The sequence below is a fragment of the Neofelis nebulosa genome, chromosome 6 (assembly GCF_028018385.1).
Source record: "Neofelis nebulosa isolate mNeoNeb1 chromosome 6, mNeoNeb1.pri, whole genome shotgun sequence".
Classification (NCBI taxonomy): domain Eukaryota; kingdom Metazoa; phylum Chordata; class Mammalia; order Carnivora; family Felidae; genus Neofelis; species Neofelis nebulosa.
In genome coordinates, this window is record NC_080787.1 from 38311566 (window position 1) to 38335377 (window position 23812).

The 23812-nt window shown below is 47.3% G+C and overlaps 1 protein-coding gene across 1 annotated transcript in view; it reads left to right on the plus strand.

Annotated features, from left to right (window-relative positions):
* Window positions 1–10810: 10810 nt before the first annotated feature.
* PNPLA1 (patatin like phospholipase domain containing 1) overlaps window positions 10811–23812 on the plus strand; it is a 47805-nt gene continuing 34803 nt past the window's right edge. Inside the window, 1 exon segment of the mRNA XM_058733723.1 lies at window positions 10811–11512. Within this exon segment, the coding sequence (XP_058589706.1) occupies window positions 11308–11512 (205 nt within the window). The 5' untranslated portion in view covers window positions 10811–11307.

The following is a 23812-nucleotide window of genomic DNA, read 5'->3' on the forward strand; positions in this document are numbered from 1 at the left end:
GGAGCAAAACCCATACCTTAGAATTGAGGAATATAGTAGGAAAAAATTATGGATCTGTTTTACTTTGCTATGTATCATCAAGTGTTTTATTTTACTTCTCTCTCTCTCTCTCTCTCTCTCTCTCTCTCTCAGTAATCTCCACACCCAACGTGGGGCTCAAACTCACAACCCTGAGATCAAGAGTCGTCTGCTCTGCTGATGGAGCCAGCCAGGCACCCCCTAAACTTTTCTTTTTTCTTTCTTTCTTTCTTTCTTTCTTTCTTTCTTTCCAGCAGGTATTTGAAATTATTTGATTTTTTGAATTGGAAACATTCTCAGATGGCTCAACATTCAGAAGGTACAGAAGAATTGTCAGTGACTTGTCCCCCACTGCTCACCTCTCTGTCCCCTCCCTACAGGCCCTCAGAGTTCTCAGTCTCTTGTGTGTCATTCAGAAGTATTTTATGCTTATAATTGAGCGTGACACCTTATATTCTCTGCCCCTTTTCTGACATAAATGGTAGCTTATTATACTCCCTCTTCTGAACGTTGCCTTTTCAGTTAACGAAATATCACCAAGATGGATCAACATCATGTCCAGCCTATTTTGTTTTCTTTTGTTTTTCTAAGACTACATCATAAGCGTAACTCGATCTTTCTCTATAACTGCAATAATCGTCCTTTTCAATGACTGTGTGGTTTTGTGGGGTGACTGGACCACATTTAATAATAACTCCCTGTTGTCCAACATGTAGATCATTTCTAGTGTCGCTATGACAGGGGACGCGCTATGACCATTTACTCATTCAACAAGTACTTTGTTGACAGCCATGAATTGTGATCCTCCTGTGTACCAAAGTGCTTTCCCCTAAGGGGCTGACAGGCAAGCAGGTGGAAACAAATAATAGCACAGAACCGTTTCTACTCCCCAGGGAGCCTCTGAGCACCAGTCTAGGTTCCCACATGGGGAGCACAGAGAAGGATGATGGACCCACCCGCTGTGCTGGCCAATGTAAATGGACAAGTTGGCTTACAGTTTACTCATCAGGCTTGTGAACATGGTTAATGTTCATCCACGACAGACGTGTCTGACAGACATGTGCTAACCCTGTCCCTGCCAGGGCCTCAGCCACGGTGAATTTACAAAGGTGGTAAATAAGGAAAGAAGAACAGAGGTTAACGCTTCATCAGCATTTACTATATGCCAGGGCAACCCCCTATGGGGGTAAATATTATTCTCCCATTTTATAGATAAGAAAACTAAGGCACAGAGATGTGAAGTAACCTGTCAGCGGGGCAGTGTTGCAGCTGTGATTCGAACCCACAGAGCCCGGGCCCCTCACCAGCTACACTGCTCTGCCCTGAAAGGAGCAGCTGGGTTTAACCCTGGCAGCACTTTTCGTCTTTGTTCTATGACTGCTGACCTGATTCCTTTTCCTTCTTAAATCTCCAGGGTAAGCGCGGGGCGCCTGGGTGGCACAGTTGGTTAAGCGTCCGACAGCCAGGTCACGATCTCGCAGTCCGTGAGTTCGAGCCCCGCGTCAGGCTCTGGGCTGATGGCTCGGAACCTGGAACCTGGAGCCTGTTTCCGATTCTGTGTCTCCCTCTCTCTCTGCCCCTCCCCTGTTCATGCTATGTCTCTCTCTGTCCCAAAAATAAATAAAAAACGTTGAAAAAAAAAAAAAATCTCCAGGGTAGGCTCAAGTGCCTTTAATGCTCGTTTGCAGGCTGAGCATTTTCCTACTTTGAGCATGGCTTTTCTTCCTCTCCAGAGAACTGCCTGCCAGGAGCATTGAGCTGGGGGCTCCCCTCCTCCACTGGGGAAAAGGGTGCCTCTTCTCACCCTGCAGCCAAGCAGCGCAAGGTGGCCCAGACCTCGGGACTCAGACAGCCCAAGACTGCAGGAACCTGGGTGGATCCTCCTGGCTCAGACCTGCCCCGACCTTCCATTGTCTTTCCTGTGTCCCCTCCCCCCACATCTCTCAGCGCCCCATCCCCCTCTTCTCTCAGACAACCCCCCTGTCCCCCAGACAGCGGCGGTCTGAATCTCATCACCAGGCTTGCTCTCTGCTGGGAGCGCTGCCCTTCCGACCCAGCTCCAGAACACATGTAATGAAACTGTCCTGCGGATGCCCAGTCTCCTGCCCCATTTCTAATAATTCAATTTCATCTCCGCTATTGGAACGAGAGGCCCTCTTCACCTCGGAATATTTCAAATGCCAAAACAAATAGCAACTTACAGCAAATGGGACCATCCACAGCGATACTGCTTTGTTTACAGGAATGGAAATAACAGTGAAAACAGCACAAAAGATTGGCAATGAAAAATGGGTTTCCTTGCCGCCCTCAAACCCCGGTCCCCCTCCTCCAAAGTAACCACCTTCAGTTTTATTTCTGAAATGTTACATGCGTGCACAGAGAATCTTTTTTTTTTTTTTTCTTTTCAACATAAATGATAGCATACTGTTTGGATCCTTGGTTTTTTATTTTCATTTTCCCTACTTACTAATATATCTTGGAGAACTTTCCATATGAGCACATCCAGATCTCCCTTATTCTTTTCTGTGGCTGCAGAGAATTACATTATATGACTGTGCCATAATTCATTTAGCTAGCTTTCTTTCCACTGATGGATATTTAGTTACTTCTAGATTTTTGCTATTACAAATGTTGCTGTATTTAACAACCCTGTGCATATATTTTTGGGGACTCTTGTGAGTATGTCTGTAGGATAAATTTCTACAAGTATTTATTTTAAAATAGATGGTGCCAAATTGCCCACCAGACTGCAGTTTTTCGACGGAGACTGAACCGATAGCTTAGGCTTGATGGTTGAATCATTTAAAATAACCAAGATTCAAAAAAAAAAAATTAAAAAAAAAAAAAAAGAAAAAAAAAGGGGCGCCTGGGTGGCGCAGTTGGTTAAGCGTCCGACTTCAGCCAGGTCACGATCTCACGGTCCGTGAGTTCGAGCCCCGCGTCAGGCTCTGGGCTGATGGCTCGGAGCCTGGAGCCTGTTTCCGATTCTGTGTCTCCCTCTCTCTCTGCCCCTCCCCCGTTCATGCTCTGTCTCTCTCTGTCCCAAAAATAAATTAAAAAACGTTGAAAAAAAAAATTAAAAAAAATAAAATAAAATAAAATAACCAAGATTCTATTTTATATGGGAAAGCATTTTTATGACTTCAAGCCACAAAAACGTAAATCATAAAGGAAAAAGAATGATACATTTTAAACTTCTGTATTGTAGAGACAGCATAAAAAAATTAAGGGGTGCCTGGGTGGCTTAGTCGGTTAAGCCTCCGACTCTTGGTTTTGGCTCAGGTCATGATCTCATGTTGTCGTGAGTTTGAGCCCCGCATCAGGCTCTGTGCTGACAGTGAGGAACCTGCTTGGGATTCTCTCTCTGTCTCTCTCTGTCTCTCTCTCTGCCCTTCCCCCACTTGCACTGTCTCTGTTTCTCTCAAAATAAATAAACTTAAACAAATTTTTTTTAAGTTACAAGTCACAAACTGAGAGAGGCCATTTGCGACGCATTTAATATTAGCTAGTATTCGTACCAACATGTATTCCTTACTGACAAAAGACATATACTGCCCCCACCCCCAAAGGAAAAAGGCTAAGAAAAAGCAATTCAAAGAAGAGGAAACTGGATTGACCAAGGGATGGATGAAATGATGCCCAGCCTCACAGAGAACCAGGAAAATGTCAGGTGAACAATGAGATCGCGTTTCACATCACTCAGATGGGCAATTTTTTAAATTCTGGTAATACAAGGGAAGCAAAGCAATGAGATCTCTTATAAACTCTCAGTGGGAACGTAAATTGGCCCAACCATTCTAGAGAGCAATAGCCCGATTGAAGAAGTGCCCTCTGCATTAACTCTATTTTCTTATTTTGTATATTCTTGTTGCTCTGGCCTGTGTGGCATCCCTGACTGAGGAGAGACTGCCCACGCGCCCAAACCCCCAGGGCTAGCCAATTCGAGGAAACACCTTTCCTATGCCAACAAGCAATCGCAAGCCCACACTCCGACCCACCTCCTCCGTGGGGTCCTATACTCCAGGAGGCAATATTCCTCTGCCCTAGTCACCCAGGGCCAGGGACCAGACAGCTAAAGACCACTCCTACGGTCCACAGCCCCTGACATCATTCAAACTAGCCAACCCAAGCTTTTCCTCCCACCTGCCTTGTGTTTCTGGCAGAAAACACAGGAAAGGCTCTGGGCCCTGCCTTCCCCTTATCCCTCTGCTTCCTGACCAAACCTGTTGCTTCCCCAGGTGGGCCTGCATGTGCCCTGGTCTCTGGAAATGTAAGTGCAGCATCACCCCCCACCCCCGTCCCTCTGCCACCCCAACCACTGGTTCGCTTTCTGTGGTTTCAGGTACCAGTGGTCGACCACGGTCCAGAAGCAGGTGACCGTCCTCCTGACGTATTGCCAGAAAGTCAGTGGCAGCCCGGCACTGTGTCACAACGCCTGTGTCATTTTCCTCGTGGCATCTCCTCATGTAGGCATCTTGTCATCTCACACCAGCCCAGGAAGAAGGGTGAGCGCAGCATAGTAAGATATTTTGAGAGAGAGACCGCATTCACAAAACTTTTATTATGGGATTTTGTTATAATTGTTTTATTATTGTTGTTGCTAATCTCTTACTTACTGTGCCTAATTTATAAGTTAAACCTTACCATAGGTACGTACGTACAGGAAAAACCTAATGCATAGGGGGCTCACTACTATTCAGGGTTTGGGGGATCCACTGGGGGGGTCTTGGGGCGCATCGCCACTGTTATGGGGAACCACTGTAATGGAAATCTGCTTTCAATGGCATTGGGCTTTCCCATCATCACTCAGTCCCCTCCATAAATTCAGATACACCCATACCGAGACCCGAAAAATTCCCATACCTTACAGAGGGAGAGGTACACAAGGGTGACCACTTCAGCATTGCTGTTATAGTGAAGTGTTGGAAATGACCAGAATGTCCGTCAGTAGGAGAATGATAAATATGTTGTCCCACGGTCCCATAATGGGTTACCCAAAAGCAGCGAAATGCAAAAGACAAGAACCGTGTGTCACAACCCGAAAGAAAATGGCAAATCGCAGAATAAATCAAAGGGTTTGCTTACGTGAAATTTAGAAACATTTATGAAACAACAGTATACATGGTTATAAATCATATTTGTGTAATAGAACTATAAAAACATGGAAGAGATAGGTTCTGTCCAATGTGGGACCTGGTTTCCCATGGGAGGGAGAGTGGGGCGGGGGGATAAGATTAGGAAAGAGGGGAAGGGTTCAAAAGGAGGTTTCAACTCTATCTGCGATATTTCGTTTCTTGAAAACCAAACAAGCATTTGACTGAGATGTGGTGAAATGTTAAGATTGTTCAATATGTCTGGTAGGTCCTTGGATACTTCTTCTTCTATTTTTGGTACTTTATGTTGGAGCTATTTCATAATGGGAAGATATGATTGAGGCTGCATGAATTATCTCAAGGTCATGTAAAGGACACCATGACACCATGCCAGCAAGCTCTGTCCCCAACTCCCTTGTGTCACATTTTTCTCCTCTCCCTCAGCCTTAATTTTAAAAATTGCTGACTATTTATTTATTTATTTATTTATTTATTTTTTAACGTTTATTTATTTTTGAGACAGAGAGAGACAGAGCATGAACGGGGGAGGGTCAGAGAGAGGGAGACACAGAATCTGAAACAGGCTCCAGTCTCTGAGCTGTCAGCCCAGAGCCCGACGCGGGGCTCGAACTCACGGACCGCAAGATCGTGACCTGAGTTGAAGTCGGACGCTCAACCGACTGAGCCACCCAGGCGCCCCAAAAATTGCTGACTTTTTAGAAAAGGTGTGAACCTTTGCACCACACAGAGGATACACCTATAGTCGATCAAGTATCCAGAAATTAAGCCACATGCATCAAAGTGCCATGTTAGAGCCCTGTTTGATTAATTAGCAAGAGCCCCACTTCATTTTCAGGAGGAATACCGGAGAGAAAAACATTCTACTTCTTCTAACAAAAGTCATTGTTGATAAGCAGTTTCTAAAAGGTATTATAAAAATTTCCTGAAAATTTTTAAATTTTTCAGAATTTTCACACATCGAGATGATTTCATCGATAATAACAAACTACCTTAAAGTACTTCTTCTTGTTTTTACTAAAAACCCATGGCATATTTTATTTGTTCCTTTCAAGGTCAAGTTTACATTTTACTGGAAATATTTAATAGCCCTGGCATTAACCCTGAGGTTTTTCACAGCAAGTATAAAATCAACAGTGGCTTAAACATTTGAGATGCCCAGTTGCCTGGCATAATAGAAAGGGTACAAAATGGTTGGGGGATTGGTACAGTCAGTCACCAATCTTCTCAAGGACTCAGGCTGTTTCTTTCTTTCTCTTTTGCTATCCCCAGTGGTAGCTGGCCTCCAGACTGGCCCTCAACAGTTCCCACCTTGGTATTCATATCCCTCCTACACTTTACCGGGGTTATCAATGTGGCCAATAGAATATGATAGAAAGGATGCTATCGCTTCTGAGATTAGGTTATAAAAAGACTACAATCCCCAACGTGGGTTCACACTGTTCTCTCTCTCTCTCTCTCTCTCTCTCTCTCACTTTCTTGCATCTCTCACTCTGGGGAAAACAAACTGTGATCTTGTGAGCAGCCCACTGAAGAGATCCATGTGGCAAGGCATCAAAGCTTTCTATCAATAGCCAGCAAAGAACTGATGCCTACCAACAACCATGAGAGTGTGTTTGGAAGTGGATTCTCCCACCCCAATGACCCTTGAAATGACTGCAACCCTGAGAATCAGTTTAACTACAACCTCATGAGAGACCCTGGGCCAGAACCACTCAAATAAACCATTTCTGGGCTCCTAATCCTCAGAAACTATGTACAATCATAAATGTTACTTTAAGAGATTAAGTTTTGAGGTAATTTGTGACACAGAAATAGATAATGAATACACTCCATGTGTTCACCATGTTTCCCCTGATGGGCACAAGATGGCTGCCATAGCTCCAAACATCACATTCTCACAGGGCAGCATCTCAGACAGGAAAAATGGAGGATGGAGCCAAAGGGGCTTTCTCTCTGTACCTTCTTCCTTCACCAAGGAGGAAAATACTTCCTAGAAGCCACTAGCAGATTTCCCCTTACTTCACATTGACAGGAACTGGATCTCATGATTGTTTCTAGATGCAAGGGCGGGGGGGTGGGGGGGGGGGTGGGCAGCGCACCAGGAAATCAAGTATCAGGTCTTTTAGCTGCTTTATAGGGAAGTGGCCAAAGAACAAGTGGCTCGGGAACGACTGTTGTGGAGCAACAACAGTATCTACCAGCCCTGCCCGCAGTTGCAATTTGTCTGGTTGTTTTCACCCGGCACCCTGGCACCCTTAGCTTTTTCCTTCACACTCTGTGTTCACTGTAAACTGGAAAGTAAGTCTTAATCAGATTCAGGTTAAACATTATTGGCAAGATCATTCACGGGCGATGCTGTGACCTTCATACTCTCTTGCCTCAAGAAACAACGAAGTTTCTTCACTAAAGAAATATTTTACAACATTTAAGCAGAGGGCGGGGCATCATCAGTGAAAGGCTAACTCAGCCTCCCTGCTGCCTTTCTCCCCGAGAGCCGTGTCCTGGGTGGCTTCACACATTTTCTACGAATGGGAACTGCAGGTTCTTCCATAAATTCATTTGGGGTCATCTTGATGGGATTGTGTGCGGTAAATAGTCTCCTCTTCCTGCCTGTGATTGCCCCAGGGGCTGATGAGTCACATGGGCCGTGGTAACTTCGTTCAAAACACCTCAGAGGATTATGAACTGACCTGAAAAATGAGGCGCAGAAATGTTGCAGTGGGATCCTTTCTTGACGTCGTCCACTTGGAGTTCTCAGGGCTTTCAGTATAACATCCGGAACAAGGGGAAACGAGATGAACCTTCCCAGTGGTTTGACTCTGAGGCGCAGGAGAAGATGCGAGAAGCAGTCCGCCGGGGTCAGCACTGGGGGAACACGTTAGCAGCGCCCACGGGGCCTCCTCGTGTGCTATCCTGACTTTCTGGGTTGCTCGTTTGCAGAGAGGCTGTGCTGCACCTGCCGGGGCCTCCATCATCCCCGGCAGATAAGTGCCCTCCAGCGAAGACGACAGCCCGACCCAACAGCCAGGCCAGGGCGGTGGGGGCTCCTGAGACCACGTCAGGGCAGGGCACCGTCCTTGAAAGGAGGTCTCGCAGCCTGTGCAGAGCAAGGTGGTCTTGCTTCCTGCTTCCTTGGGGATGGCAACGTGATTCTGCAAGGAGACTACCGGCCCGAGGTTGTCCTTCTTCAGCGGAACCCTGTGCCAACCTCCAAATGCTTACCCTTCTCTCCTGCCTCAATGGCAGGGGTCTCTGCCCCCTCTCCAGAGCCTTCCCTCTCCCCACCCCCCCTCCAGCTCCCTCATCGTCTTGTCCTCTCAGACACGTCTTCAAGTGAACTCAGTTTCCCCTGCCCTGTCCCAGTCTCCTCCAGTTAGGCAAAGGCCGCCCTACCCCTCCCGACCCCCAGGCTGAGAACGAGGCATCAGCAGTGACCCCTCTTCACCCAACCAGTCACCTGGTCATGAGAGTCTCTGCAGCGTTGGCTTCATTACCTCGTCTTCCTTCCGTTTCGGCGCTGGCCTGGCCACCAACATCTCTAGGAGGATACAGTGCTGTTCTCCTTCCCCACCCTCCAGTCCTGGTTTCACTGCCCTGTCCGAGCCTGCTGCCAGCTCCCGAAGGTCGCCAGTGGATCATGCCTCCCTCTTCAGAGCCCACGTTTCTATTATCTTACCTCCCAGGTCCATCTGTTCCAGAAGCCTCCACCCTTACTACCCTTTAATAATAGCAGAGGTACCACGTGCCAGGCATTTTACAGCCATATCTTTAACCTTTATAGCCACAGCATAGGTATTATCGTCCCTTTCACAGATGAGCAAAACTGAGGCCAGGAGCGTCACACACAGGTCACGCTCCCTATAAATAGCAGAACTGGGAGGGGGCGCCTGGGTGGCTCAGTCGGCTGAGTGTCCGACTTCGGCTCAGGTCATGATCTCGCGGTTCGTGAGTTCGAGCCCCGCATCAGGCTCTGTGCTGACAGCTTGGAGCCTGGAGCCCGCTTCGGATTCTGTCTCCCTCTCTCTCTGCCCCTCCCCTGCTCGTGCTCTGTCTCTCCCTCTCTCTCAAAAATAAATAACCATAAAAAAAATTAAAAAAAAAATAAATAGCAGAACTGGGATTCAACTCGTGTCGGCGTGATCCAAAGCCCTTCATCCTGTGTAACTGCCCTCCATCACGCCCATTCCGCCTTCTGCGGGGAGTTTGTACTGTTCCTTGCCACTATTCCTTCCCTCTTCCTTCCAGTTTCTTCAAATCTCCCCAACCCAGGGGTCCGCCGCATGGCTTCTCTGGTGGGTCCAGCCCATGCTACTCACCCTCGGATCTTAACTTCCCTGGCAGCAACCTCAGCTCTGCGCAGTTTGGTCCTTAATTATAGACTGCCGTGTGTGCTTCTCTGGCTGTTTCACGTTGGCTTTGCCTTATTCCCAAGAAGCCTGCGAGTGTCTGAGTTCAAGGATGGTGCTTCTACACACTCCCGTCCCCCGGGCCCCCGACACAGAGCTGGGTGCGCAAATACTCAGTAGAGCTGACCTGGTTTCCCAGGAAGAAAGCAGGGTCTCCATGTTCCGAAAGCTGGTTGGACTCCACCTTGTCACATCCCGCCATCCTGCCCACCAGCGGTAAAGCCTCGCGTCCCTCTGTCTGTACTCACAGACGCACACGTTGTCCCTGTTACAACACACAGTTAATCAAAAGGTCCCTTCCCAGATGGAGGAGACAATTATATATCTGGAACTATCCAGCCAAGAGAGAAAACTTCCTCCTAACTGAATCCGGGGTGTTGCCCTCATTGTGGATTCCAGTGTGGATCCGTGGGGCCATGAGTTGGTGGGGGTTCCCTGGGACAAGGGGAAGCACTGACATCGTGTGTGGAGCTGGGCTGAGCGTTGAGTGGGGGACTTGGTGTCTCAATGCTAATTCTGGTCCTACCACTGTATGGTCTTGGGTTGGGGGGAGGGGAGAGATGTGATTTTGCCACTTTGCAGCTTTGTGGTATCCAAGGCAGAGAAATTTGTGGGCTGAGGAAGGGCCCTCCTCTCCGGGCCACATTACACAGCTGCAGAAGGGGCATGACCGATGCTCCCTGGAGCCAACCTTGGTCCCCACGCACCACTTCCTTTGCCCTCTGGGCTCCAAACACCTCTCGGCCCTGACCCCAATGCCCCCCTGTCTGGCCTCCCAAGGCTGTTCATTCTCAGGGTTAAATTTTGCCCTCTCCAACTTATCATTAGAAGAGCATGCAGTATGAAGCTCCCATCACTTAGAATGTCTAGATTTCAGGTTGACTTTTTTCCTGTACACTTAGGAGACAGCATGGAAGTCTGGCGCTTGGTGAGAGGGTGCTGAGCGTGAGTGGGTCAGTGTAGGGCTGGAGAAGAAAGGTGGGGAGAGATGGTGAGGTGGTGATGGGTGGGGCCCTGAAGCCTGACTTCTCTTCCTTTACAATTTTGCCCGTGGCCAGTCCTAACACGTGAACAAACACACACAGTCTTACATAAGAGCAAATAAAAACAATTGTGTAACACACATTGCGTGGCCCGTAGAGCCTGGAGAAGGAGCCTGGGGAGGGGCGATGCTGTCGGGGGGCACGGGTGGAGTGAGTGGGTCCCCCTCAAAGACCATAGCCAACCTGCCGGCCCTGCCCCTGTCGGGGAGGGGACACCATCCTCTTGGAGGGAGGCCAACACATAATTCCTTTGCTGCCGCAGCGTGTCAGAGACACCCGATGATAACCATCAGTGGAGGTTTTGCAACTCAGTGTGTGAAGCCTCCTGGGCTGAGAGCTGAGCAGTGCCTGCCTCTTTGGGATGGCCCTGGTGGCAGTTGCCGGTCTGCTAGCTGAACGCAGCACGGGACAAGGGCTGAGGAGTCTGTGCCAGAGATGAACCTAGCCACACAATGAAGCCAGAGGCGCGCTCGGAGGTCCAGGACGCCGCTCGCACATTCGGGGTGCCTTCTGCCCCTCGGCCTGGGCCCGAGACCTTGTACCAGCCTTTGGGACTGCCTCCCGGAGGAGCCCAACAAGCCCAGGCGGTGGCTGCCTGAGCCGCCCGTGAGTGTCCCAGCCGACCCGGGAGAGACGGCCCCACTCTAGGCTCCGGGCCGGCAGAGAAGCTTGGCCCTGAGTTCCAGTAGGACAGCAGCCAGAGGCAAGCACTGAGGGGCCAAGGAGATGGAAGAACAGGTGTTCAAGGGGGACCCAGACACTCCTCATTCCATCTCCTTCTCCGGCAGTGGATTTCTCTCCTTCTACCAGGCCGGGGCTGTGGATGCCCTTCGAGACTTGGCCCCCCGGATGCTGGAAACGACCCATCGCTTTGCCGGGACGTCGGCGGGGGCAGTGATTGCGGCCCTGGTCATCTGCGGGATTGAAATGGGTAAGGCCTTGGTTCTGGGTTCCCTGGGGGAACTTCTGAGCCCTTTCGGAGAAGGCGGCATTCAAACAGGGACCCGAGTGATATGAGAGCACAGGTCATTTGAAGATGGGGGAAAGAACGTTCCAGGTGGAGGAGCAGCCAGGGGGCCAGGGAGTAGGGGTGAGGAGAAGGGGGTGGGGGTCAAGGCTGGAGAGGCAGGCAGGGGTCAGATGGTGCACCTGTGACGCCACGAACTTGGGGCAAACTACTGAAAGCTCTGTGCCTCTGTTTCCACCTCTGTAAGGTGGAAATTCTGTCTCGTACTGAATTCCCAGTGTTGTTAAAGGATTAACTGAGCTAGAGGGACCGGTTTAATCACAGTCTGGCACATAGGAACTGCTTGCTTGGTAAGCGTCAGCGACCGGCTGGGTTTTGGGTTTTTTTAAATGTTTTTATTTATTTTTGAGGGGGGGAGAGAGAGAGAGAGAGAGAGAGAGAATGAGCGGGGGAGGAGCAGAGAGAGAGGGAGACACAGAATCTGAAACAGGCTCCAGGCTCCGAGCTGGCTCGGACCCACAAACTGCAAGATCATGACCTGAGCCGCAGCCAGACGCTCAACAGACTGAGCCACCCAGGCGCCCCTACCGGGCTGGGGTTTTTAAGGAACCTCATTCAGCTGCTGGGCAGAATGAGTCAGAGGGGGAAGGGCAGCAACAGGGAGACATGAGCACAGCAGGTGGCTGGGTGATGAGGACAGTATGAATGGGTTCAGGATACACTTTGAAGGTAGAGCCAGTGAGCCTTATAGAAGGCCCAGCTGCATTGTGTGAGGAAAGCATGCTGGCGGGACTGCCTTCCCCTCCTGGGCACCTCTGTGCTTGCTGAGAAGTCTGTCTGTCTTCCTTGTAAAGAATAATAGTAACGCCCATCTACTGAGGACCTCTTATGGGCAAATCACTTTTTCTTTCTAGTATTTCACAAGCAATTAACTCTTTCTCACTGCACAAAACTCGAACAATGCAAAAGTAAATGGAGTTTGTTTGTTTGTTTGTTTGTTTGTTTTAAGCCTCCCTCCTGTAGCCAGTGCTAAGGGCTCTGCTTAGATCCTTCTAGAGCTTTTTTTTTTTTTCTCATTTAAAAAATTTTACATCCCAGTATAGTTCACATAGAATGTCACATTAGTTTCAGGTGTACGATACAACAATTCGATAATTCTCTACATTACCCAGGGCTCGTCATGGTAAGTGTGCTCTTTAATCCCCCCACCCTCCTCCCCTCTGGTAACCATCAGTTTGTTCTCTATAGTTAAGAGTCTGTGTTTTGGTTTGTCTCTTTTTCTCCTTGTTTGTTTGTTTGTTTTGTTTCTCAAAGTCCACATAGAAGTGAAATCATGGTATTTGTCTGTCTCTGACTGACTTCTTTCACTTAACATTATACCCTCAAAGTCCATCCATGTCGTTACAAATGGCAAGATTTCCTTCTTTGTTTTGGCTGAGTAATTATCCATTCATCAATAGGTGAACCCTTGGGCTGCTTCCATAATTTGGCTATTGTAAATCACATAAGTATAGGGGTGCACCTATCCTTTCGAATTAGTGTTTCCGTATTCCTTGGGTAAATTCCCAGCCGTGCTATTGCTGGGTCATAGGGTAGTTCTATTTTTAATTATTTGAGGAAGCTCCACACTGTTTTCCAGAGTGGCTGCACCAGTTTGCATTCCCACCAACAGTGCCTGAGGGTCCTTTTTCTGAACATCCTCACCAACACTTGTTGTTTCTTGTATTTTTGATTTTAGCCACCCTGACAGGTGGAGGTACTATCTCATTGTGGCTTTGATTTGCATTTCCCTGAGGATGAGTGAAGTTGAGCATCTTTTCAGGTGTCTCTTGGCCCTTCTACATCTTTTTTTATAATTTTTTTTTTCAACGTTTTTTAATTTATTTTTGGGACAGAGAGAGACAGAGCATGAACGGGGGAGGGGCAGAGAGAGAGGGAGACACAGAATCGGAAACAGGCTCCAGGCTCCGAGCCATCAGCCCAGAGCCTGACGCGGGGCTCGAACTCACGGACCGCGAGATCGTGACCTGGCTGAAGTCGGACGCTTAACCGACTGCGCCACCCAGGCGCCCCGCTTCTACATCTTTTTTAATGCACAGAGACCTCTTTGAATGTCGCAGTTAATGTTTCAGTCACACAATGGACCCTAGAACAAGCCTTCAAAAAGCGGCTGGGTGAGAGCCCCCACTCCCTCGTCTGATAGTCACAGAATTCCTGCCCTTGGAGACATCCTGCCTCTGGGATTCTGTCCCTTTCTGTGTATCTGTGCCACTCACCTGCTCTGTTGCTCCCACCCTCGTCGTATCTTTATTGCAACTTCTTAAAATACACCATCTGGGAGAGTAAGTGGTGTTTCCATCCTCTGGCATTCAAGGACTTGTCAGAACTCATTCATTTCAATCAGGAGAGTAGTTCAAGGAGGAGTGAGGTGCATGTGGGACTTACCCTCGTCATTCAGCAGCATGTTTGGGAGGTTTATTATCTCACGGCATTCCAGTCGTCTTCATTCAAGTTAACTGCCGTGTAATTTACTAGCACTTCCTTTATATCAGGCACCGTTCTAAGTCTTTGGCATATCAACCCACTCAGTCGTCACAACAGCCCTCTGAGATAACTATTATTATCTCCATTTACAGAGGAGGAAACCGAGTCACGGGAAGCTTAACTAACTTGCCTAAGGTGTTACAAGCAGTAGTTGGTACAGCTGGGATTAGAACCCACTCTGGCCCAACATCTGCACACTCATCTTTTTTTTTTTTTTCTTCCTTTTTTCTTTTAATTGAAGTATAGTTAACACACGCTGTTACATTGGTTTCAGGTATAAAACAAAGTGATTTGACAAGTAGAAATACTATATGATCTGGTATTCCGCTACTGACTATTTACCAAAAGAAAATGGAAATTTTCTTTTTTTTTTTTCAATATATGAAATTTATTGTCAAACTGGTTTCCATACACCACCCAGTGCTCATCCCAACAGGTGCCCTCCTCAATACCCATCACCCACCCTGCCCTCCCTCCCACCCCCCATCAACCCTCAGTTTGTTCTCAGTTTTTAACAGTCTCTTATGCTTTGGCTCTCTCCCACTCTAACCTCTTTTTTTTTTTTTTTCTTCCCCTCCCCCATGGGTTTCTGTTAAGCTTCTCAGGATCCACATAAGAGTAAAAACATATGGTATCTGTCCCTCTCTGTATGGCTTATTTCACTTAACATCACACTCTCCAGTTCCATCCACGTTGCTACAAAGGGCCATATTTCATTCTTTCTCATTGCCACATAGTACTCCATTGTGTATATAAACCACAATTTCTTTATCCATTCATCAGTTGATGGACATTTAGGCTCTTTCCGTAATTTGGCCATTGTTGAGAGTGTTGCTATAAACATTGGGTACAAGTGCCCCTATGCATCAGTACTCCTGTATCCCTTGGGTAAATTCCTAGCAGTGCTCTTGCTGGGTCATAGGGTAGGTCTATTTTTAATTTTTTGAGGAACCTCCACACTGCTTTCCAGAGTGGCTGCACCAATTTGCATTCCCACCAACAGTGCAAGAGGGTCCCCGTTTCTCCACATCCTCGCCAGCATCTACAGTCTCCTGATTTGTTCATTTTGGCCACTCTGACTGGCGTGAGGTGATATCTGAGTGTGGTTTTGATTTGTATTTCCCTGATGAGGAGCGACATTGAGCATCTTTTCATGTGCCCGTTGGCCATCCGGATGTCTTCTTTAGAGAAGTGTCTATTCATGTTTTCTGCCCATTTCTTCACTGGGTTATTTGTTTTTCGGGTGTGGAGTTTGATGAGCTCTTTATAGGTTTTGGATACTAGCCCTTTGTCCCATATGTCATTTGCAAATATCTTTTCCCATTCCGTGGGTTGCCTTTTAGTTTTGTTGGTTGTTTCCTTTGCTGTGCGGAAGCTTTTTGTCTTCATAAGGTCCCAGTAGTTCATTTTTGCTTTTAATTCCCTTGCCTTTGGGGATGTGTCAAGTAAGAAATTGCTACGGCTGAGGTCAGAGAGGTCTTTTCCTGCTTTCTCCTCTAGGATTTTGATGGCTTCCTGTCTCACATTCAGGTCCTTTATCCATTTTGAGCTTATTTTTGTGAATGGTGTGAGAAAGTGGTCTAGTTTCAATCTTCTGCATGTTGCTGTCCAGTTCTCCCAGCACCATTTGTTGAAGAGACTGTCTTTTTTCCATTGGATGTTCTTTCCTGCTTTGTCAAAGATGAGTTGGCCATACGTTTGTGGGTCTAGTTCTGGGGTTTCTATTCCATTCCATTGGTTTATGTGTCTGTTCTTGTGCCAATACCATGCTGTCTTGATGATGACAGCTTTGTAGTAGAGGCTAAAGTCTGGGATTGTGATGCCTCTTGCTTTGGTCTTCTTCTTCAAAATTACTTTGGCTACTTGGGGCCTTTTGTGGTTCCATATGAATTTTAGAATTGCTTGTTCTAGTTTCGAGAAGAATGCTGGTGCAATTTTGATTGGGATTGCATTGAATGTGTAGATAGCTTTGGGTAGTATTGACATTTTGACAATATTTATTCTTCCAATCCATGAGCACGGAATGTTTTTCCATTTCTTTATATCTTCTTCAATTTCCTTCATAAGCTTTCTATAGTTTTCAGCATACAGATCTTTTACATCTTTGGTTAGATTTATTCCTAGGTATTTTATGCTTCTTGGTGCAATTGTGAATGGGATCAGTTTCTTTATTTGTCTTTCTGTTGCTTCATTATTATGCACACTCATCTTTTAAACCACTATGCTTCTTTTTGTTGTTGTTGTTTTTAAATGTTTATTTATTTTTGAGAGAGAGAGAGAGAGAAAGAGAGCGAGTGTGGGAGGGGCAGAGAGAGAGGGAGACAGGATCCGAAGGGGGCTCTGCACTGACAGCAGAGAGCCTGACGCGGAGTTCAAACTCAATAACCGTGAGATCATGACCTGAGCCAAAGTTGGACACGTAACAGACTGAGTCACACAGGCGCCCCAGAAATATGCTTCTTCTTGACAAAGCAACGTCAGGGAGTACAGATGCCGGTTGTGTGGATCCTGGGGTCAGGGAAGTCTGTCTGAGCAGGTCAAATTTGTGCACGGACCTGGAGCAGGTGAGGGAGCCAGCTGTGATACTATCTGGGGAGAGCATTCAAGAAAGAGAGACAAGGGACTTGTGCAACATCCCATCATCAGTTAGAAGCAGAACAAGAAGGAGGACTCCATTTCCTGAGCATCTTTACCTGAGGACTCCTTTCTGTGAGCATCTTTACCTCTTTCCGTATATATTCCATTAAGACTATATCATGGCTCGCTTAGCCATTCCATTGATGGAACAGTCAAGTTTGTGTTATAAACACGTCAGTGAACATCCTTCTTTGTGTTTCTCATGGCCACATCGAATGTTTCTCTAGGACACGCATTTCCATTAACGTTACCAGGCTTGACTAAATCATTCTCCAGCAGCATGTGCGAGTTGTAAGTTTCCCACAACGTCATCAGTTCCTGGTATTGTCAGACCTCAAAGTTTTAAGTCAATCTAATGTGTGTGAGAATATATCACATTTTATTTTGCTTATTTAATTGTCATATCCTGATTGGTCGTAATGTTAAACATCTCTGTGTATTTCCTGCCCACTTGTGTGCCCTCTTCTGTGACTTACCTGCCTGCTTGTGAGCTTTTCCTGTTTTTTTTTTTTTCCTACCATCATCTTGTTCTCTTTAACTTGTAGTCGATGTTCTTTACACAGTCAGCACACGAATTCATGTACCAGTTACAGACATTACAGCCCTTTTATTCCACTCCGTGGCTTGTCTTTTTATTTTAGGATGTCTTTTGTCGTTCAGAAAATGTCACTTTTAACACAAATGTTTCAAACTTTGCCTCTTATAATTTCTGTTTTAATGTCTTTCCTTCGTTACGATGGCTTCTTCTACATTTCCTTTCAAAAGTTCTGAAGGTTTTTGCTCTTTCGTTAATCCATTGAAAAAATCCTTAATTTTATCTTGTGGCTAGTTTGAGGGAGAAATCAAAGTTTCTCATTGTTTTGCCATGTGAGAACCAATTTCTCCACACCATTTACAGTCAACCCTCTTCACGCTGGTTTGAGATGCTGCCTCTGGCTTACTCAAGCTTCGGACTCTCAAGAGTCTGTCCCTGGCGTCTCGCTTCTCTCCCATGGGTGAATTTGTGCATTTCTGCACTACATCTCACTGTTTTCATCACTGTACCCTTATTATATATGGCAACGCCTCTCCTCCTCTGCTCCTCTTCCAATTTCTTCTTCAAATATTGCCTCTGTTGGGGCGCCTGGGTGGCGCAGTCGGTTAAGCGTCCGACTTCAGCCAGGTCACGATCTCGCGGTCCGTGAGTTCGAGCCCCGCGTCGGGCTCTGGGCTGATGGCTCGGAGTCTGGAGCCTGTTTCCGATTCTGTGTCTCCCTCTCTCTCTGCCCCTCCCCCGTTCATGCTCTGTCTCTCTCTGTCCCAAAAATTAAAAAAAAAAAAAAAAAAAAACAAAAACAAATATTGCCTCTGTTATTCTTGACCCCGCTTCTCCCCTTGGGAAAGGCTCTGTTGGGATTCTAACTGAAATTATATCTTCCCATTTGTAAATATAGTCTCTCTCCATCTCTTCTGGCCTTTAATGCCATTCAATAAGGATTGTGTATGTCTTTATTGAACTTATTAGTTTTTGTTTCTGTGAAATGCGGGTTCTTTCTTCCTATGGCATTTTCTAATCTAATTGATTATTGCTGATATAAAGGAAGGTTGACTGTTTTGACGTATTGAGCTGGTTTTGAGCAAACGTGCGAACGTTCTTAATAGTTCCAAAAGTCTGTTGGTAGATGATTTCATATTTTAGGTGCAAATAATCACTGTATCACCATGTAACCAGAGGTTAGTCTCTCTTTATTTATTTTTTTTATTTTTGTGAGTTTATTTTTGAGACAGGGAGAGAGAACACGAGCAGAGGAAGGACAGAGAGAGAGGGAGAGAGAGAGAATCCCAAGCTGCCGTTGGGTCCATGATGCCATTGCCAGGCTCGATGGGGGGCTCAGTGGAGGGCTTGAACCCGCACACCGTGAGATCATGACTGGAGCTGAAACCAAGAGTTAGATGCCACTCAGGTGTCCCTGAGGTTTGTCTCTTTTTTAGAAAATTCTTCGGGGGCGCCTGGGTGGCGCAGTCGGTTAAGCGTCCGACTTCAGCCAGGTCACGATCTCGCGGTCCGTGAGTTCGAGCCCCGCGTCGGGCTCTGGGCTGATGGCTCGGAGCCTGGAGCCTGCTTCCGATTCTGTGTCTCCCTCTCTCTCTGCCCCTCCCCCGTTCATGCTCTGTCTCTCTCTGTCCCCAAAATAAATAAAAAACGTTGAAAAAAAAAAAAAGAAAATTCTTCAACATGTGGTTACGCGGGGCCTCTCTCCTCCGGGTCACATTCCCTCCTCTTGTTGCCAGCCTGTGCTTTCTGCCCCGAGATTGTATGTTTTGTTCCTGGGAAAGCCGAGGCAGCAGGAGGTCCATCTTCTGGAAATGTGTGCCAAGCTCTGTGATAGGACCGATTTGGGGTACGTGAAAATGTTTGTAAAACCACTTAGCACAGTGCCTGGTTTTCATTAGTGATGCAGTAAAGGTCTATGTTCATTCATTCATTCATTCATTCAACAAGTGTTTGCTGAGCCTATGCTAGGCTCTACAGAGGACACAGACATATAACATAAAATGAAACTCTGCCTTCACCCTTAAGGAACTTATTTATAGTCTACTCGGACCTAAGGGCAGCCAGCAGGTAGGTATAACACAGGAGAGTTCCAGCTGAATGTCAGAAAATTCAAAGGCATGGGAGTACAGAGGAAGGGGGCAACGTCTCCAGAGATGCCTCATGGAAGTGGCATCTGAGGTGGTGTCTGAAAGGGAGGAGAGAGGCACCTGGGTGACTCAGTCTGTTGAGTGTCCTGCTTTGGCTCAGGTCATGACCTCATGGTTCGTGAGTTCAAGCCCCACATCGGGCTCTTTGCTGTCAGCTCAGAACCCTCTTCAGATTCTCTCTCAGCCTCTCCTCCTCTTGTGCTCTCTCAAAAACAAACATTAAAAAAGAAAATGGTGGGGGCGCCTGGGTGGCTCAGTCGGTTAAGCGGCCAACTTTGGCTCAGGTCATGATCTCGCGGTCCGTGAGTTCGAGCCCCGCGTCAGGCTCTGTGCTGACAGCTCAGAGCCTAGAGCCTGTTTCAGATTCTGTGTCTCCTTCTCGCTGACCCTCCCCTGTCCATGCTCTGTCTCTCTCTGTCTCAAAAATAAATAAAACGTTAAAAAAAATTAAAAAAAAAAAAAAAGAAAAGAAAATGGTGAGAAGTTCCATAGGTAGGGGATATGTTGGGCAGGAGCAGGGGCTTCTCGTGAGGACCTCAAATTGCATCACACCAGTAACACAGCAGGGCAGGGAGGAAGGGGATACCTCCAAGGAGTGGTGAATGGTGCAGGTTGACTGAGGTCAGGGGCCATGTGCAAGTGTCAGAGAAGCGGCTTTGGGCTCAGCAAGAGTTGTCCAAGATGGGAAAGGGCCGCTCCGGAAGAAGGGAGCACCAGCCCTCTGAGAGACCCACCTGCCTGCCCGATTGCTGCTCCCGTGGGTCCCCTTTGTTTGGTGCAGTCACAGAGATGACCTGTAGACCCAAGGTCTCCAGATTCCCAGACTGAAATGCACAGGGAGAAATACTGTTTATGTTATAATCTCATGTACACGTAATTCTAAAAAAAAAAAAAAAAAAAAAAAAAATGATAGAATGCCATACTCTAATGTCATAATTTCAATATTCTCTTCTAGTCATTAAAACAGTCTTCCCCTCAACTGCACATTCAGATCACCCGGGGCGCTTTTAAAATGCCCGCTGCCCATGGGGCGCCTGGGGTGGCTCAGTCGGTTAAGCGTGCAACTTCGGCTCAGGTCCTGATCTCTCGGTTTGAGAGATCAAACCCTGTGTGGGGTTCTGTGCTGACAGCTTAGTGCCTGGAGCCTGCTTCGGATTCTGTGTCTCCCTCTCTCTCCCCCTCTCCGGTTTGTGCTCTGTCTCTCTCTTTTTCTCAAAAATAAAAACAAACGTTAACAAAAACTTTTTTAATGCTCACTGCCTAAAGCAAATTAAATCACCATCCTCCTGGGGCAGGGGCGGAACCCAGGCACCGGTGTCTATCCAACCCCCAGGGGATTCCAGTGTGCAGCCAAGGTTGAGACAGTGAACTTTGGAAAACTACCTCCCTAAGACTCTGTGAATGTCTGACCAGGAGGCAGTGGAAATGGCTGGAGCATTTCGTATGGAAACCTGTAAAATGCCCATCACAGTACTGGCATAATGAAAATTCTCTGTCCGATTATTAATGGGGAGTGGCTTTTTCCATTCAATTTCCATCCATTCTAGAACATTTTAGTTATCTCCAAAGGAAACCCAATATCCCTTAGTTGTCACCTCTGAATTCCTACACCACCACCACCCCGCGCCCCCCTCCAAGTGCCTGGCAACCGCTAATCTACTTTCTGTCTCTGTAGATTTGTCTATTCTGGACATTTCCTATCAATGGACTCACACAATGCGTGGTCTTTTGTATTTGGCTTCTTTCATTTAGCAGAATGGTTTCAAATGTGTCCATATGGTCACATGTGTGGTTGTTTCATTCTTTCTCTTATCCAATATTCCATTATGTGGATATAACACATTTTATTTATTTATGTATTCACTAGGTAATATACATTTGGGTGTTTTTACTTTGGGCTATTATGAATAATGCTGCTATAAAAATACATGTACATTAAAAAAACTTATTAATAACTTTTTTAACAAAAAAAAATTTCAAACATGTTGGAGAAAGGGCAATATCATGGACACTCACACACACACACACACACACCCCCCCTGCCCCCCGGGGCCAAGAACCCATCCTGTAACTTCCATAGTTATCAGCATTTACAACCTGGGTTTCATCCAGAGCCTCCCCACCCAGCTTTGCTTTGTTTTGTAAGTTGCATGTAGCCTCACCAGGCTTTGTTTTTTACATGAACGTCTCAGACCATGTATCTCTGTGCAGAGAAAGACTGTGAGTCTGAGGAAGCCCAGGGGCACGGAGGCGGGTCGATCTGCTCACACAGCACAGACTGTGGGGGCAGGCACCTGCTTCAGTGGCTGTTACACAGCATCTCCTAGTGGGTGAGAGGAGGGACCATGAGCTCATCAGGTGACTTTGTTTTGTCCTCTAAAAGTAATTATCTTCCTGGGGCACCTCCGTTGGCTAAGCATCTGATTCTTGGTTTCGGCTCAGGTCATGATCTCAGTTTGTGAGTTTGAGCCCCACATTGGGCTCTGCTCTGGCAGCGTGTAGAGCCTGCTTGGGATTCTCTCTCCCTCTCCCTCTCCCTGCCCCCCCCCCCCCCCACCGCTCAGAGTCTCTCTCTCTCTTTCTCTCCCCCTCTCAAAACAAATAAACAAACTTAAAAAAATTTTTTTAAGTAATTATTTTCCAAGCACTGTCATGCTGCCTTCTCAACCCCCAACCTCTGCCCCAGCCCCCACCACTCCAAACCCCCAAACCACTAAATAAAATATTAAAAGGGTGGGACTCTGGACCAGGGCTAGGATTGGGAGCTTTTCTTTTCAGTCCCACAGTATGGAGTCTCAGGATGAGTCATATCCCTGTGCCTTTGCTCCAGCTGTTCCCTCTCTGAGGAATGCCGTCCCTTCTTCTCTTCCCATGTAACGTCTTCCCATCCTCCAAGGCCTACCTCAGACATCACTTCCCCTGAGAGTGAATCCTGATTTCCTTCTTGCTCCCACAGCCAGAGAATAGCCCTTACCTCAGACACCAGAATCCCCATGGGAAAGAGCACCTGATTGGGCATCAGGCCCTCTGGATTCTGAGAACCAAAATGTCCTAGAGGCAGATCATCAGCCTATCTTGCCACACACATTGTTTTCACCTGGTCTTTCATGGTAGGGCTCAGTAAGGAGGGAGGTGGGGTTCAAACCAAAGCTGGTGTGATCCCAAGGTCTAAACTCTCTCCTTTCCCGAGGTCTAAACCCTTCCTTTCCCCCTGGGCCCAGGAATCCACTCAGCAGTGAGTGACCTTGGACCAGCCATCTTGAGCTTAGCTCAGTGGCTGTACAATGGGAGAGAATCAGGCCTGCCTTCCCCTCTCCACGGCCTGGCTCTGGGAATCACAGTGGTTCCTATGAATGAGCTTTGCCAACAAAGGGGTTGATACTATAGTTGCTTTGGTTGGGATAGCAGAGGCTTCAGCAAGACAGAAGAGCATTGCTCACTTATGTGACCTTTTGCACTCCAGCTTCCCAAAGCTAGTGTGGTTAGCTTTGGGACCACAGAGTTAGGACCAAGCTTCCTTCCATTGTGCTGCCTACAGTCCAGTAGGGCTCCCCATGATGTCTTTATTCCAGCTAGGTGGGGAAGGAAAAGCGGAGGGCACACCTCCTCTCTTTAAGGGCAGGCCTTGGAGGTGACACACATCATGTCACCTTACATCCCATGGATCTGCACTTAGTCACGTGACCACATCTAACTGCAAAGGAAACTGGGAAATGTAGACTTTATTCTGGGAAGCCACGTGTCTGGCTCAAAACCGTAGGTTCAAGTCCCAAGGAAGAAGCGGAGAATGGATGGTGGGGACAATTAGCAGTCTCTGCCACAACGACCATAACTGGAGACATGGCAATGATGGAAAACTCAGTCTCGGCCTGGGACCAAGACCCTGACTCCAAAACCACCGGGCCAAGTCCGTTCTGTTGGCTGGGAGGGCCTCAGCTCTGAACCATCAGTAGGCTGCCCTCCGGGCAGCTGAGGGTGTGAGAACCTCAGTCCTGCTACAGGGCCCAGACGGTGCAACACAGCAGCCATTACACCCTCTACCTAAAATGGCCTTCTGGTTTTCTCTGGAGAGATGTCACCTTCTTCCAAGGTACCTTCCCATTTTACCCCACTGGATCTCTTTCCGTGATCTCTCATTTGCCCATAGAACCTGTCTACCTGTTCTAGCACTTGATGGTAGACGGTCTTAATGATTTCGTTTCGAGGGCTGTGTCTTGTTTCATCAACTAGCTGGTTCAGCAATCTCAGATTTTATGAGTCCCGTGGCTCCACAAACTGCTTGTCAAACAAGAAATGCTTGATAAACTCCCGATGATTGCTGGCTGTTGGCAGGCATGATGTTGAACGTGTTTTTGCAATTTCTATCTTGGAGTCTACCTGACTCTTAGATAAGTTTCTGCA